Source organism: Neofelis nebulosa, chromosome 11 (genome assembly GCF_028018385.1).
Source record: "Neofelis nebulosa isolate mNeoNeb1 chromosome 11, mNeoNeb1.pri, whole genome shotgun sequence".
Classification (NCBI taxonomy): domain Eukaryota; kingdom Metazoa; phylum Chordata; class Mammalia; order Carnivora; family Felidae; genus Neofelis; species Neofelis nebulosa.
The window spans coordinates 88,665,899-88,681,222 of NC_080792.1; the positions used below are offsets into that span (position 1 = coordinate 88,665,899).

General features: G+C 37.1%; 1 protein-coding gene across 3 annotated transcripts in view; it reads left to right on the forward strand.

Moving 5' to 3' along the window:
• KNTC1 (kinetochore associated 1) overlaps positions 1-15,324 on the forward strand; it is a 74,510-nt gene that overhangs the window by 21,493 nt on the left and 37,693 nt on the right. For all 3 annotated transcript variants that reach the window (XM_058691361.1, XM_058691362.1, XM_058691363.1), the window contains 14 exons: positions 96-157; positions 3,056-3,167; positions 3,963-4,106; positions 4,293-4,349; positions 4,440-4,541; positions 6,310-6,429; positions 6,525-6,668; positions 7,184-7,282; positions 8,382-8,485; positions 8,639-8,738; positions 9,282-9,416; positions 9,970-10,089; positions 12,024-12,096; positions 12,832-12,899. In XM_058691361.1, the coding sequence (XP_058547344.1) occupies positions 96-157; positions 3,056-3,167; positions 3,963-4,106; positions 4,293-4,349; positions 4,440-4,541; positions 6,310-6,429; positions 6,525-6,668; positions 7,184-7,282; positions 8,382-8,485; positions 8,639-8,738; positions 9,282-9,416; positions 9,970-10,089; positions 12,024-12,096; positions 12,832-12,899 (1,440 nt within the window). The remainder of the gene's footprint in view (positions 1-95; positions 158-3,055; positions 3,168-3,962; positions 4,107-4,292; positions 4,350-4,439; positions 4,542-6,309; positions 6,430-6,524; positions 6,669-7,183; positions 7,283-8,381; positions 8,486-8,638; positions 8,739-9,281; positions 9,417-9,969; positions 10,090-12,023; positions 12,097-12,831; positions 12,900-15,324) is intronic.

Genomic DNA, 15,324 nt, shown 5'->3' on the forward strand with positions numbered 1-15,324 from the left:
ATGTGTATAAGACTTCTGAAACAGAATGCCTAATTTTTGGTGTTTTTAATTGTTATTGCTTGCAACTTTCAGATTATCAGATTATTTCTATTTAGGTACTAAGGGCTCATGCAAAATTGACTACTTTTTATGGAGCATTTGGACCAGAAAAATTCAGGTGAAAAATTCCTCATTTTTCATTTTTAGATTATGAATTAGGTTTTAGTTTAGAGTGTCATAAAAGATACAGTATTGCTTTGACTGAATGTGTTTCTGGGAATTGAGTGATGGAAAATACTATTTTCCTGATGAGTTTTAGATACTCTTCTGCACCATCCTTGGAAAACTGATAAATTTGAAAGGTGGGGCACCTGGGTGGCTCAGTTGGCAACGCATCCTACTTCGGCTCAGGTCATGATCTCACGGTTCATGAGTTCACGCCCTGCATTGGGCTCTGTGCTGACAGCTCAGAGCCTGGAGCCTGCTTCAGATTCTGTGCCTCCCTCTCTCTCTGCCCCTCCCCTACTTGCACTCTGTCTCTCAAAAATGAATAAACGTTAAAAAATTTTTAAAAATTTGGAAGGCAAATTTAAATGCATATACCTTTGCCCTAGCAATTTCACTTCTGGCATTTGATTCTGTTCGATATACTAACACGTACACCAAGAGTAGCATTATTTACGTGTATGAGGTATACCTTAAAGATAAAACAAGTTACGGGGCGCCTGGGTGGCTCAGTTGGTTAAATGTAACTCAGTTTCGGCTCAGGTCATGATCTCACAGTTCGTGAGTTCAAGCCCTGCATTGGGTTCCCTTCTAACAATGCAGAGCCTGCTTGGGATTCTTTCTCTCCCCCTCTCTCAACCCTCCCCAGCTCAAGCTTGAGCTCTCTCTTAAAATAAATAAACTTTAAAAATTTTTTTAAAAAAGATAAGACAACAACAAAGAAGTTTTATTGTTTTCCTTATGACTAGTCAATCTCCCTTTCCCTGCTAATTGCAATATTATGCTAACAATCTGGCATGTATTTGTCTGTCTCTGGACTTTGTATTGGGTTGATTTTATATTCTTTATTCACCAGTATGAAATAGTCGTGATTAATGTAACTTTAGAATGTCCTATTATCTGGTAGACTAACCCTACTGTACTTTCCTTTTCAGAATTTGGGGGGGCCATTTTCTCATGTTTGTTTTTCTGTATGATGTTTGGAATGAGAGTCAGCTTACCCAGCTTAAAGAAGCTTATTTTTATTGGGATTTTAAGTTTTTATTTATTTTTTATTGGGAATGTGCTGAATCTAAGATCAATTTGGGGAGAACCAGCATCTTTACAGTATTGAATCTTCCTATTTAAGGACAGTATGTGTCTTCCTACTCATTCTGTTCTTTTTTTATGTTCTCAGCAGTATCTATTCAGTTGCTTTCATACAGATTTTGTACACTTTTTGTTAATTTTATTTTAAATTGTTTTCTACTGTTATAAATGGGATGTTTCATCACATTTTTGAAAGACATGACAAGCTGTTGATTTTTTTAAATTGCTTTCTAACCAGATACTTTATCAAATTCCTTTATTATTCATAATGTTTCAGTTGATCTAATTTTTTCCAAGTATATAATTATATATTCAAATAATGATAATTTTGCCTCACTTTTTCTCTTTACCTAATCTCATCAGTGCATATAGAGCAGTATTGAATATAGTGGTAATAGGTATCCTTCTCTTGTAACTGGCATTTATGGGAATCCTTATTTTGCTTTACCATTAAGCATGATACAGGCTTTTGGTGTGTTTCTCTTTTTATCATTTTTAAGAATTTTAAGGAGGGGCGCCTGGGTGGCTCAGTCGGTTAAGTGTCTGACTTCGGCTCAGGTCATGATCTCGTGGTTCCTGAGTTCAAGCCCCGCGTCATGCTCTGTGCTGATGGCTCGGAGCCTGGAGCCTGTTTCGGATTCTGTGTCTCCCTCTCTCTCTGACCCTCCCCCGTTCATGCTCTGTCTCTCTCTGTCTCAAAAATAGACGTTAAAAAAAAAAAAAAGAATTTTAAGGAAACATTCATCATCCATTTCTGAGCCTTTTGAGAGATAGAATGCACATGAGCAGGGAGGGGCAGAGACAGAGGGAGACCCAGAATCCCAAGCAGGCTCCATGTTGTCAGCACAGAGCCTGATGTGGGGCTTGAACTCATGAACCATGAAATCATGACCTGAGCTGAAATCAAGAGTCGGATACTCAACCAACTGAGCCACCCAGGCACCCTATTTCTGAGCTTTAATCGGGACTGAGTTGGTCATACATTACTGGTTATAGCCAAAGACTAGAAATAACCTAAATGTTCAACTATGGGGGACTAGTTAAATAAAGAATAGTAAATCCATGTCATGGAATAATACGTAGTCCTTAAAAAGAATAACGTTTAAATTTTTTTTTTTTTTTAAACGTTTATTTATTTTTGAGACAGAGAGAGACAGAGCATGAACGGGGGAGGGTCAGAGAGAGGGAGACACAGAATCTGAAACAGGCTCCAGGCTCTGAGCTGTCGGCACAGAGCCCGACGCGGGCCTCGAACTCACGGACCGCGAGATCATGACCTGAGCCGAAGTCGGCCGCTTAACCGACTGAGCCACCCAGGCGCCCCCCACCTTCGGCTTAGGTCATGATCTCATGGCTTGTAGATTAGAGCCCTGCATCAGCCTCTGTGCTGACAGCTTGGAGCCTGGAGCCTGCTTAGGATTCTGTGTCTCCCTCTCTCTCTGACCCTCCCCTGCTCACTCTCTGTCCTCTCTCAAAAACAAATAAACATTTAAAAAAATTTTTTTAATACTTAAAATAATTGCTTGTTATGTAGTGATTATCTCAGGAAGGACCTAGAAGAGGAGATATGGCTTTTGGAGAAGATAACAGGAGCTCTACAGGTCTGAGATAAGAAGAAAACATGCTTTTCACTGTATAATCTTTGGAACTTTTTTAACTTTGAGGAAAAAACTAATTAAAATGTCTAATGGTTTCTCCTTGCAATATATAACTTTAATTTTTTTTTTTAAACCACTAGTTTTTTTCCTCTCTGACTTTGCAGTGGTAGTTCTTGGATTGAATTTCTGAATAATGAAGATGACCTTAAGGATATCTTTTTACAGCTAAGAGAAGGAAACCTTGTTTGTGCACAGTACCTTTGGCTTCGACATCGGGTAATATGTTTTGCGTTTTGTCCTTAGTGGCTTTATGGCTCCTGGGATAGGTGATTGAATCCGTTGTCTTCACACGGATGAGAAGGGTCACAGGTGTGAGTGGGTAATGGAATGTTTGATGAAAGTATCCTGATGATATTAAATTAGAGGTAAAGATACCTTAGAAACATATTTTATCTCATCATTCAAATCTAATTAACTCCTAAACTTAGTTCAAAAGGCAACATTTTGGGGCATCTGGCTGGCTGTGTCGGTAGAGCATGTGACTCTTGATCCTTGGGTTTGTGAGTTCGAGCCCCATGTTGAGTATAGAGGTTACTTAACAAGATCTTTAAAAAAAAAAAAAAAAAAGGTAACATTTTATTACATGATTTATTGATGGGCTTTCTTAAGTAGTGTTGGTGGAGAGGGTGTTCCTGTTGCAGCTCAGATTGTGGGAAAGGATTGCCCATTAACACTGCTCCTCTGAATCCCTTCAATGTTGACAGATATACTTAGGTGCCAAAAGTGGTATCTTGGTGTGACGTCAATAACGGACATGTTGCTTGTTAGGATTTGTACTTTGACCTGCTGCTAAATTTCCCTTTCTCTGCCAGTTTGTCTCCACTTAATTTGTTAGTTGGTACTTGTTGCCATGAAAGCTCGTGGAGTTTGTGGCTGCCGGTGACTCACTGGTCACCCTTAGTGCTCATAATTAAATCAGTACATTATTTCATAACAAGTCTTTTCCATTTTGGGAGGCTGTCACTTTAAATCTGTCTGAGAGGTCTTAATTTCTCACCCTGTATAATTTAGGCAAACTTTGAAAACAGATTGGATGTGAAAATGCTTGAGAACTTGCTCAACTCAATTTCTACACCAGTCTCTTTGCGAAAGCTTTGTCCATGGCTTAAAAATGATGTGATCCCATTTGTGAGAAGGGCTGTACCTGAAGGGCAGGTGAGTTTCCTTTAGTATTTCCATTCTGGATCGTCCAAGTCCCATCTTTGCCTTATGTCATAGTAAATTACACTAACACCAGTTAGTTCTTTACTGTCTCTGTTGAAAGATTACCAAGGGGGGTTTTAAATTATTCCAGTGATTGTCTGCCGAGTATTTTATTTTTAAGTAATATGTCTGTTTCAGAAAATTCTGGCAAAATGGTTGGAACAAGCAGCCAGAAACCTTGAATTAACTGATAAGGTAATACCAGTATAATTTACACTGAACAGACATTTCAAACACTCCCAGTGGCTTACAACATCACATTTCATGGCTTGTTACTCTTCACAGGCAAACTGGCCAGAAAATGGACTTCAACTGGCAGAAGTATTTTTTACAGCAGGAAAACCAAATGAGTTGGTGTTGGTGTCCTGTTGGCAATGGATTTCCTTGGTATGATCTGGATAGTGAATTTTTAGTAGTAAAGCACTCAATTTATATTAAAGAGTTTGTCTACGTGTACTTAGAAATACATCCATTTCTTAAATTTTCTGTTTATGAGTTCTTCTTTCATGTAGTTTTAAAATAAAAAAAGAAAATTTTTCTTTTTTTTTCTTTCTGATTCTCCTGTCACAGCTTCAGCCTATTTTAATGCTCTGTTTTTCTCTATTGATCAAACCAAATGGGAAACAGTAGAGAAACATACTCCTAAGTAGTATAATTGGGATTTTCTGCATTGGCAGCATTTCATAGTCCTTTAAAAGAATGAAATTTATTAATGCATTAGGCTTAGTTTTCAAAGACTTACTTAAACCAGCAAACCACTCCCTGTTCTGATTGCATTTCTTAGATTTCTAATAGCCATTATGGCTTAGGTACCAGTGAATTTTTTTAAAGATGAAACTGAAAAAAATTCTGGGTCTTTTTTGACTGAAAAAAATAGCAGTGCTAGAAAGGGAACTAAGCTCAGAAATGCTGATGTTATGTTTGATGTTAATTTGAGGTTCATGAACTGAATTAATAATTTGGCTTCTGAATTTTTAATTTCTTTTTCCCCTTAAGTTTCTAAAAACTAGAAAGCATTCATAAGTTTGTCGGCGTACCATAAATTCATTTATAAACTAATATGTGAGACATCCCCTTACAATTTCAACTTGGAAGTATTAAGGACTTAATTAAGTACCAGAAGGTATGACTTTATATAAGGTCATAATATGCATTATGAAATTGCATTGATTCCTTAAATTTCTAAATTTATCAAAATACATACTAAATTTCCTCCTTTCTGACACAGCAGATTCTTGCCAGTAATTGTACTTACTGATTATATACTGTTAAAAATTAAATGGGAATTTTTTCTATGCATTTCAAGTATATTGATATATGTATATTTAATATATGATGTATATTGATCATTATAACAGATTTTTCCATAGAAGAGATTTTTCTCTTGCTTATAAAATACTACTTTTGTCTTTTCTCTGTTGTCTTTTGTCAATAGTGAAAATTGTGTTCTTGTATATAAGTTTAGGAAATGTTACAATTTTATATGTGATCTTGATCTGTATAGAGGGGATATTGAGGGCCATCTAAATGATGTTTTTATACTTAAGTATAAAAATACTACACTAGCATTCAGGGGTGGCTCAGTCGGTGGAGCGTGCACTCTTGATCTCTGGGTTGTAGGTTCAACCCCATGTTGAGTGTAGAGATTGCTTAAAAACAAATCTTAAAACAAAAATAAAACGTTTAAAAAAATTACACTAACATTGAAGTTTTTCTGTGTATTTTTTTTGAGAGGGAAAATTGCTTTTAGATTTCTGTTGGATTCTGATCTGTCAATTTGTACTAGTGTATGAGTTAAAATTCTACAAAATTTAAAGGTATTAGGTGCAGATTTCCCCTTAAGACCATAATCATGGCCAATTCTTATTTTATATGAAATAATTCTTTTCTTTTTTTTTTTAAGTTTATTTATTTATTTTGAGAGAGACAGAGACACCACAAGTGGGGAGGGGCAGAGAGAGAGGGAGAGAGAATCCCAAGCAGGCTCCACATGGCCAGTGCAGAGCCCAATGTGGGGCTCAAACCACGAAGCCATAAGATTATGACCTGAGCCAAAACCAAGAGTCAGACACTTTACCGACTGAGGTACCCAGGCACTCCTTATCTGAAATAATTCTGACTTTTTGTATGTTTCCTTCTCACACTTCTGTTTTAGAAGGATTATCAAAACACAGAGGAAGTATGTCAGTTAAGGACTTTGGTAAATAACTTGCAGGAGTTGATCGCATTGCATAGGAAATACAACTGCAAACTGGCCCTCTCTGATTTTGAGAAGGTAAAAGTCTAGACTTATCAGAAGTATTATTAGTTTTTAATCACAGCCACTATGGCTAGAGCTTGCATCTATACCATCTTTCTTTTGGCATCCAGGAGAATACAACCACCATTGTGTTCCGGATGTTTGATAAAGTGTTAGCCCCAGAGCTGATTCCTTCTGTCTTAGAGAAGTTTATAAGAGTTTACATGAGGGAACATGGCTTGCAAGAGGAGGAACTTCTCCTGCTCTACATAGAGGTAGCTTCTTTAGATCTAGTCTTTTTTCCTTGCCTCTGTGCAATGTGTCATTATATTAAACATTTAACCTTTAAGAAATGTCATACTTTACCATTAGGATTTATGCAGCATGTTGTATCGGCAAGGTTATGTGGGATAACTGCCACTGATTGATGGTAACCTTGGGCAAAATGGGATAATATAATTAATTATTCCTCCAAATTGTTATTGTGAAATAATAGGAGCATAAGCTCAACAAATGTTAGCAATTGTTTTCACACATTAATAAGCTGCAATAATCTTATTTGTAAATTCTTCAAGAACGTTTCCTTCTTAAGTTTTCTGTACCATATAAAACTAAAGGCCCAGGCTTTGGCAATTTTGTCTTTCTCGAGTATTGTTTTAACATTCATGGCTAAGTAGTTTTTGTTTTTGTTTTTTTTTTTTCATGTCCACAAAAGCTATTTACCTGTGTTTTACTTATTGTGTATGTGAGAGTTTTAAATAAAAAAGTATATATGTTTATCCCCTTTTAGGATTTATTGAAGAGATGTAGCTCAAAGTCCACCTCACTCTTTGAAACTGCATGGGAAGCAAAAGCCATGGCAGTAATAGGATGTTTGTCTGACACAGATGTAAGTACGTCGTGACCGTGCAGATTTTCCTTTTGAGCGTTGCATCTTAAAACTTTTTCTCTAATCACAAAAGCAACACATATTTGTTTAAAAATTTTTTTTCAGGGCGCCTGGGTGGCTCAGTCGGTTAAGCGGCCGACTTCGGCTCAGGTCATGATCTCGCGGTCTGTGAGTTCGAGCCCCGCGTCGGGCTCTGTGCTGACAGCTCAGAGCCTGGAACCTGCTTCGGGTTCTGGGTCTCCCTCTCTCTGACCCTCACCCCGTTCATGCTCTGTTTCTCTCTGTCTCAAAAATAAATAAATGTTAAAAATAAATAAATAAATAAAAATAAAAATTTTTTTTCTTTAATGTGTATTTATTTTTGAGAGACAAAGACAGAGCATGAGTGGGGGAGGGGAGGGGCAGAGAGAGGAAGACACAGAATCGGAAGCAGGTTCCAGGCTCTGAGCTGTCAGCATAGAGCCCGATGGAGGGCTCAAACTCACAAACCATGAGATCATGACCTGACCCGAAGTTGGACGCTTAGCCAACTAAGCCACCCAGGTGCCCTGCAACACAATATTTGCTAAGGAGAATTTCTGAGGTTTGGAAAAAGAATTTAAAAAAAAGAAAAAAACCCCAAAATTCCATTTTCTTTAATTATAAAAAGTAAAAACTTTCTTATCCCGTTCTTAGAAGAACTATCGTGGATGATGGGATGCATATATTTCTAGGCTGTTCTATGATAATACAAACATGGAAACATTTTTTTTTTTTTTGAAACATTTTTTATTTTGGCTTCTCACTGTTACTGGACACCATTATAAAAATATGAATAAAATCCTGAAAAATATTTTTAAAGAGACTAGAGTCTGTAGGAATAGAGGTATATGATTTAACTTTCAGCAGAGAAAATATTTTTCTGAGTTTTTCTAAATAATAAAATTGTACTTTATGTGTGAAAACTGGAAGAAATATGTATTTTTGCAATCAGAGGGAATATTCTCAGAGTACTGCACAGTGGATATAAGACATCTACTGTAGATTAGACAGTGTCATTAATTTGCGTGAGACATAAATCTGAGGCCTCTTCATGATTGGTGTGTGTGTATCTTTGTAGCTCATATTTGATGCTGTGCTTAAGATCATGTACGCTGCAGTGGTTCCCTGGAGCGTGGCTGTGGAGCAGCTGGTGAGACAGCATTTAGAGATGGACCATCCCAAGTAAGATGACAGTCTCCCAAATAGTTGTTTTGGTGTTGGATAAACCTCATGTTTTCACTTGACATCTATTTATGGTTTTCTTTCCTTTACTGTGTCCTTTATTATTTCATTAAAAAAATACAATCCATGTTAATATCAACAATTTCCTTTTAGGGTCAAGTTATTGCAGGAAAGTTATAAACTAATGGAGATGAAAAAACTTTTACGAGGTTATGGAATAAGGGAGGTGAATCTCTTAAACAAGGAAATCATGGTAAGTATAATAGTTGAAGAGTCTTTTAACTCCTCTGTTCCATGTTGAAAGCAACTTGGAAAATGTAACGAGGACTTTATATTCTTAAAAGCTCATAGGGCTAGGTTCCTCACTACTTTCCTTTTGTTAGACAGAATGTGAGTAGGATCTTCAGGGGTATCTGGCTGGCTCAGTCAGTGGAGCATGTGACTCTTGACCTAAGGGTTGTAAGTTTGAACCTCATGTTATGTGTAGAAATTACTTAAAAAAATAAAAGAAGACCTTTCCAAAAGGAGTGTATCAGATCACTAAGTTGTACACCTGAAGTATACGCAACGTTTATTTGTCACATATACCCCAATAAAGCTGGGCGATGGGGAAGAAGGTAGACAGGACTGTCATAAAATTCAGAATATAAATCATGTTTTAATTTTTCACACAGCTTTGTTTTCTGCTGCTTGATTTTAATTTGATGAGTACTGTGCCCTTACGAGCAAAGGATTTCTGGGTTCACTGAGATTTCATGACGAAGAAAGTATATATTGTATATTGTCTCTGTTTCAGAGGGTGGTCAGATATATTCTCAAACAAGATGTCCCATCTTCTTTAGAAGATGCTTTGAAGGTGGCCCAAGCGTATATGTTACCTGATGATGAAATTTATAGTCTAAAGATTATTGACCTGATGGATAGAGAACAGGTATGAGTTTTATATTATCTTTTCTTAGATTTCTTTGTCAACTAAATCTGTAAAAGCTCATATCAATCAAATTATCTGACTAGATTAGCACAAAAGAAAGTTACACCAAGATGAAAATATTGGATGTTAGATTGGCCACATTTTTCATAACTGTAGGTTCTTTAAAAAGTATTTAGTGACTGGCTGTTGGGCTTTCATACTATTTCGTGGTTATGAAACATAGACTCATGTTTTATATACGCTGTAGGACCCTTTGATTCCAGAGTAGGATGTTCTTTTTTTTTTTTTTTTTTTTGTATTTTAAGTGTCTTTATTTTGATATAATTTGATAACATGAGCATACTTAAGAGTCACAACATACAAAGGTTTGTATTTTAATTTTATCTTTTTGTTTGCTGTTGTCAAAACCAGAATTAGCAAAATTTTTAAAACATCAGACTATATTCTGTTTTTTTAATTGACGTCTTTTCACCTTTAAATAGAAAAGGAAGAGGCAAGTCCAAACTTTCCAAACTGTCCTTTACACTTTTCTTCCTTTCAAACACTGTTAAAGGGTGAAGACTGTGTGCTTCTGTTGAGGTCTTTGCCTCCTGCTCAAGCGGAGAAAACTGCAGAACGGGTAATCTTATGGGCACGACTGGCATTACAAGAAGAACCGGATGATTCTAAAGAGGTGAGATTTTCACTAAATAAAATATAGATAAATCCAATATTTATGGATATTAATCAACAGGATAGAAAAGATGGATAAGCAAAATATGAATATCTGCTCTTCTCATTGCTAGAATGTTCTAATGTAAAAATCCCTGTGTAAATTCACTACATAGAAAACCACATATGGCTGCCTCGGAGCAGTGGCTTGAGCCCACACTGAATAATCAAGGATCTACAAACCAGGATTAATTGAACTAGTTGTTGTACACAAAGGGTTTTCCATAAAGCCATGCAATATAAAGTATTTTGTGTTGTATAGGACGTAGTCATTACTATCAAATAATGTCAGCCACAGAACCCATGTAAATCTCAATAATCTTAGAATGTTGAACTTAGAAACAATTTTAAAAGAGCCACTTCACTTCTTGAGAGAGATGAGGAACCAAATACCTAATTTTTTCAGGACAGTTGAGGGTTTTTTTTACCGTTTACCCCCCATCCTGTGTCAGCAGTCCACTTTAGTAATTTTTTACCTTTAGGGAAATAAGTTTGGTTATTTTGGTATCTAATATTTGTTATACTGTTATAATGCTGGGGGCTTAGGTTAAATAGGTTAAATGAATTGTCCACTTTCCTCTTCACAACAACATTCTGAGATGGGTCCTGTTGTCAGCTCCTTATAGATTAAGTTCAGAAACTAACATTTTAAGATGAGTGACTTTCCCGGCGTTATTAGAAAGTGGCAGAACCTCACCTCAAACCATCTGATACCAAAGTCTGTGTTCTTAACCACCAGCTCGGACTGCGCCCCAGAGTGGAAATACTTGAGTACTTTGTGTGCACCTTGCACTTGCTAAGCATTTCACATACATCATGTCTTCAATTAAAGCTTTTCCTCCTTTGATTTTTCTTTTTTTTTTTTTTTTTAAATTTTTTTTTAACGTTTATTTATTTTTGAGACATAGAGAGACGCAGCATGAACGGGGGAGGGGCAGAGAGAGAGGGAGACACAGAATCTGAAACAGGCTCCAGGCTCTGAGCCATCAGCCCAGAGCCCGATGCGGGGCTCGAACTCACGGACCGCGAGATCGTGACCTGAGCTGAAGTCGGACGCTTAACCGACTGAGCCACACAGGCGCCCCGATTTTTCTTGTCTTTTTTGTTTGTTTTCATCTTTTTCAGTCCTTTTTTTTTTTTTAATGTTTATTTTCTTGAGAGAGAGAGTGCTAGTTGGGGAGGGGCAGAGAGAGAGGGAGACACAGAATCTGAAGCTGGCTCCAGGCTCTGAGCTGTCAGCACAGAGCCCGACCAATGCGGGGCTCGAACTCACAACTGTGAGATCATAGCCTGAGCCGAAGTCAGACGTTCAACCAACTGAGCCACCCAGGTGCCTCAAATCTTTTTCAGTCTTGAAGATAATGATTATTTCTTAGACTTTGATTCTCTGGGCTTAAACAAGTTCAGTTCTTTTTAACTTTTCCAGAGAGCTTTTCCGAATGTTTTGTCCAATAAAAACTATTTAAAAAACAAAACCCAAGTGACGATTAATTACAGTGTAGCTGAGGGGTGCCTGAGTGGGTGTCTCTCTCTCTCTCTCAAAAATAAAAAAAAAAAAACATTACATATGTAAAAAAAATAGTGTAGCTGAAAGGTGTGATTTGGGGATTTGCCTGCTCTATGGTATTTCTAAATCATATATCCAAGCGTTCGTACCAGTGTTGTTCGTGTTTACATTCTATGCGATTCAATTATCCATTTCTCAGCGGCCTGACTCCCTGTGATGACTGACCTCTCATTTTTTTTCAGCCATTTTACTGGGTTTTTTTTTTTTTTTTTCTGATTTCATGGCTTTTGTGTATTTGTTTGTATGTGTACTTCACTAGTAGTGAACAAAAGAGTGAATAAAAAGTACGAATAAAAGAAATATGTTTTATTTTCTATTTTCCTTTTAAGGACAAGGCCTGGAGAATGTCTGTAGCGAAGACATCCGTAGACATTCTTAAAATGCTATGTGACATCCAGAAAGGTACATTCTACCTTTGTGCCTTCATCTTGGTTTTGTTCGTAAGCTTGCCCTTTCCAGAAAGGAGCATCAGTGACAGCCCTTGTCCTTATCCTTGTTTTTTCTTGCTTTGTCTTCATTGACCCCACCCATTTTTCCTCATGAAAAGTCTTCCTTCCTTTATTCTTTTGATTAGTAGTGTAAAAACAGAAACCTCTAAAATCACCTGACCATTTGTTTATACGCTTCAGTAAGCTCTTTGAAGCTAGATTGGATTTCTTTGGTGCCTTGCACTTACTGCTCAGATTTCTCACTTATCGTTTGGTCATGGTCAGGCAAAAACCTGTTTAAACTTGAACTTAAGTAAAACATTAACAAAGTAACTCTTAGGGGGGAAAAAAGCTGAAATTATTTCAGAATAACTGCCATTTCTCTTGTAACCCATAAGCTGCTCTTTTCTGTCTTCAGAAAGAATAGATTTTTTGTACTTAAATTCTCTTACCTCAGCTTCTGAAAAGAACTACTGAAGACTTGAGATAAAAGACCCATAGCCAGTTAAAACATTAGCTTTAAAAAAACCCTGATAAGGGGCACCTGGCTATCTCAGTCGGTGGAGCATGTGACTTTTGATCTCAGGGTCTTGAGTTCAAGCCCCACATTGGGCATGGAGCCTACTTAAAAAAAAAAAAAAAAAAAAAAAAAAATCTAATAATAGGGGAATTTGGATGTCTACTATAACTTAAAAAAATTTAATTACAGACAATCTGCAGAAGAAGGATGAATGTGAAGAAATCCTGAAACAATTTAAAGCTGTTGCTAGCTTACAGGTAAAGACGTTAAGTTATGTTGAACATTATTACTTTACTGATTATGTTACTTATCACTGCATTTGACATGGATGATCAGTCCATCCTTCAAACTTTCTGTACTGGTCTTCAATAATTTTATTTTGTTATTTTTTTTTTAATGTTCATTTATTTTTGAGAGGGAAAGTGCAAGTGAGGGAGAGGCAGAAAGAGAAGGGGACAGGGGATCTGAAGCTGGCTCTGCACTGATAGCAGGGAGCCCGATGTGGGGCTCAAACCCACAAACCATGATATTATGACCTGATCCCAAGTTGGATGCTCAACCAGCTGAGCCACCCAGGTGCCCCAAGCCTTCGGGAATTGTAGTTACAGCGTACTGGTTTTCCTTTTTTTCTCTCATTTGTAAAACAACCTGGGGTGCCTTGGTGGCTCAGTCGGTTAAGCATCGGACTCTTGATTTTGGCTCAGGTCATGGTCTCACCGTCACAGCTTGGGACATTGGTCACACAGTTTGAGATCTCGTGAGATTGAGCCCCAGGCTCTTCACTGACAGCAGGGAGCCTGCTTAGGACTCTCTCCCTCCCTCTCTACTCCACCCTCACAAACATAAGCGTTTTCTCTGTCAAAAATAAATAAAAATTTAAAAGGAAAAGGAAAAAACAATTTTATGGAGATGTAATTCACATACCATACTGTTCATCTATTTAAAGTGTATAATTCAGGGGCACCTGGGTGGCTCAGTCGGTTAAGCGGCCGACTTCCGCTCAGGTCGTGATCTCACGGTCCGTGAGTTCGAGCCCCGCGTCGGGCTCTGTGCTGACAGCTCGGAGCCTGGAGCCTGTTTCCGATTCTATGTCTCCCTCTCTCTGACCCTCCCCCATTCATGCTCTGTCTCTGTCTCAAAAATAAATAAAGGTTAAAAAAAAATTTAAAAAAAAAAAAAAAAAAAAATAAAGTGTATAATTCAGTGCTTTTGGTATATTAATAATTTTTCATAATTGTGGTAACAATGTAAAATTTGCCATTTTACCCATTTTTCAATATATAGTTCAATGGCATTAATTACACTTACAATGTTGTGACCTTCACCACCATCTACTTTTCGTCCCCTCAAGCAGAAACTTTTTATGCATTTTACCCATTTTTACCCATTAAGCAGTAACCCCCCGTTCCAACCCCTGGAAACCTTTGATCTACTTTCTCTGAATTTGCCTTTCTATAGATTTCTTGTAAGTGGAATCCTACAATATTTATCTCATTGTGTCTGGCTTCTCTCAGTCAGCATGTTTTCAAAGTTCCTCCGTGTATCAGGTGTCAGTGCTTCATTCCTTTCACACCTGACTCATGTTCCATTGTAGGAGTGGACCACATTTTGTTTATTCCTCTGTTGATAGACACTTAAGTTGTTTTTTCTTTTTGGCTGTTGTGAGTAATGCTGCAGTGAACATGGTGAGCTCATCACCTGAACCCGCTACTCGGACCCCATGTGTCTGACCTCAGTACCCTTGCTTATTCTACTTAGCACTGCCTCAGCAGCAATAAATAGTTAAAATAAGATTACTGAAAATAAAAAAAATATATATCCTTGGGAGCACCTGGGTGACTCAGTCGATTAAACGTTCGATTTTGGCTCAGGTCATGATGTCACTGTTTGTGAGTTCAAGCCCCACCTTGGGTTCTCTGCCCCTCCCCAGCTTGTGTTTTTTCAAAAATAAAACGTTAAAAACATATATATATCTTCTTGAAAAATCATGAGCTATATTGACTACACACAGAAGCTACATTCCTTGGGAAAAAGATGCACATTGAAAAGAGAAACTTCTTGGTTTAATCACTTGTATATTTATCTTTGACTAGATTATACATGGATGCTACATAATTCAAAAGGCTTTAAAATGGTTAAAATGGTGAATTTTATGTATATTTTACCACAATAAAAAATAAACTTACTAAAATTCTGTACTGCATGTTGTAAACAGTAAGGAATTAACTCTTTGACAAAAAAAAAAAAAGTTTGAAAGAATATATAGTGAAAAACAAGTCTTCCTCCTATCCTGATATTCTAGCTACCCAGTTGCCCACATTAGATGCAACTGCTGTTGCCAGTTTCTTGTGTATTTTTCTAGAGATAGTCTGTGGTTATATAAGCATAAACATTTCTGTGGTTCCTAATAAAGAGGGAATTGTGACATATAATGAATAAAGTCTTCCACAACTTATCTGCAGTAAACATTCTATTTATTTTTATAAATAAGTATTTCTACATGATGCATCCCCTTTGGGAAAGATAACTAATATTTTTGGGGGAAAAGCCTCAGTTTCAAAATTTTACATTTTATAAATAACTGCACCATAGATTAAGTTATGCAGGCATCCAAAATAATATTTGTGAAGTCTGTGTAATGACAGGAGAAAGGAGAAATGCCATAGTGTTAACTGGAGAAGG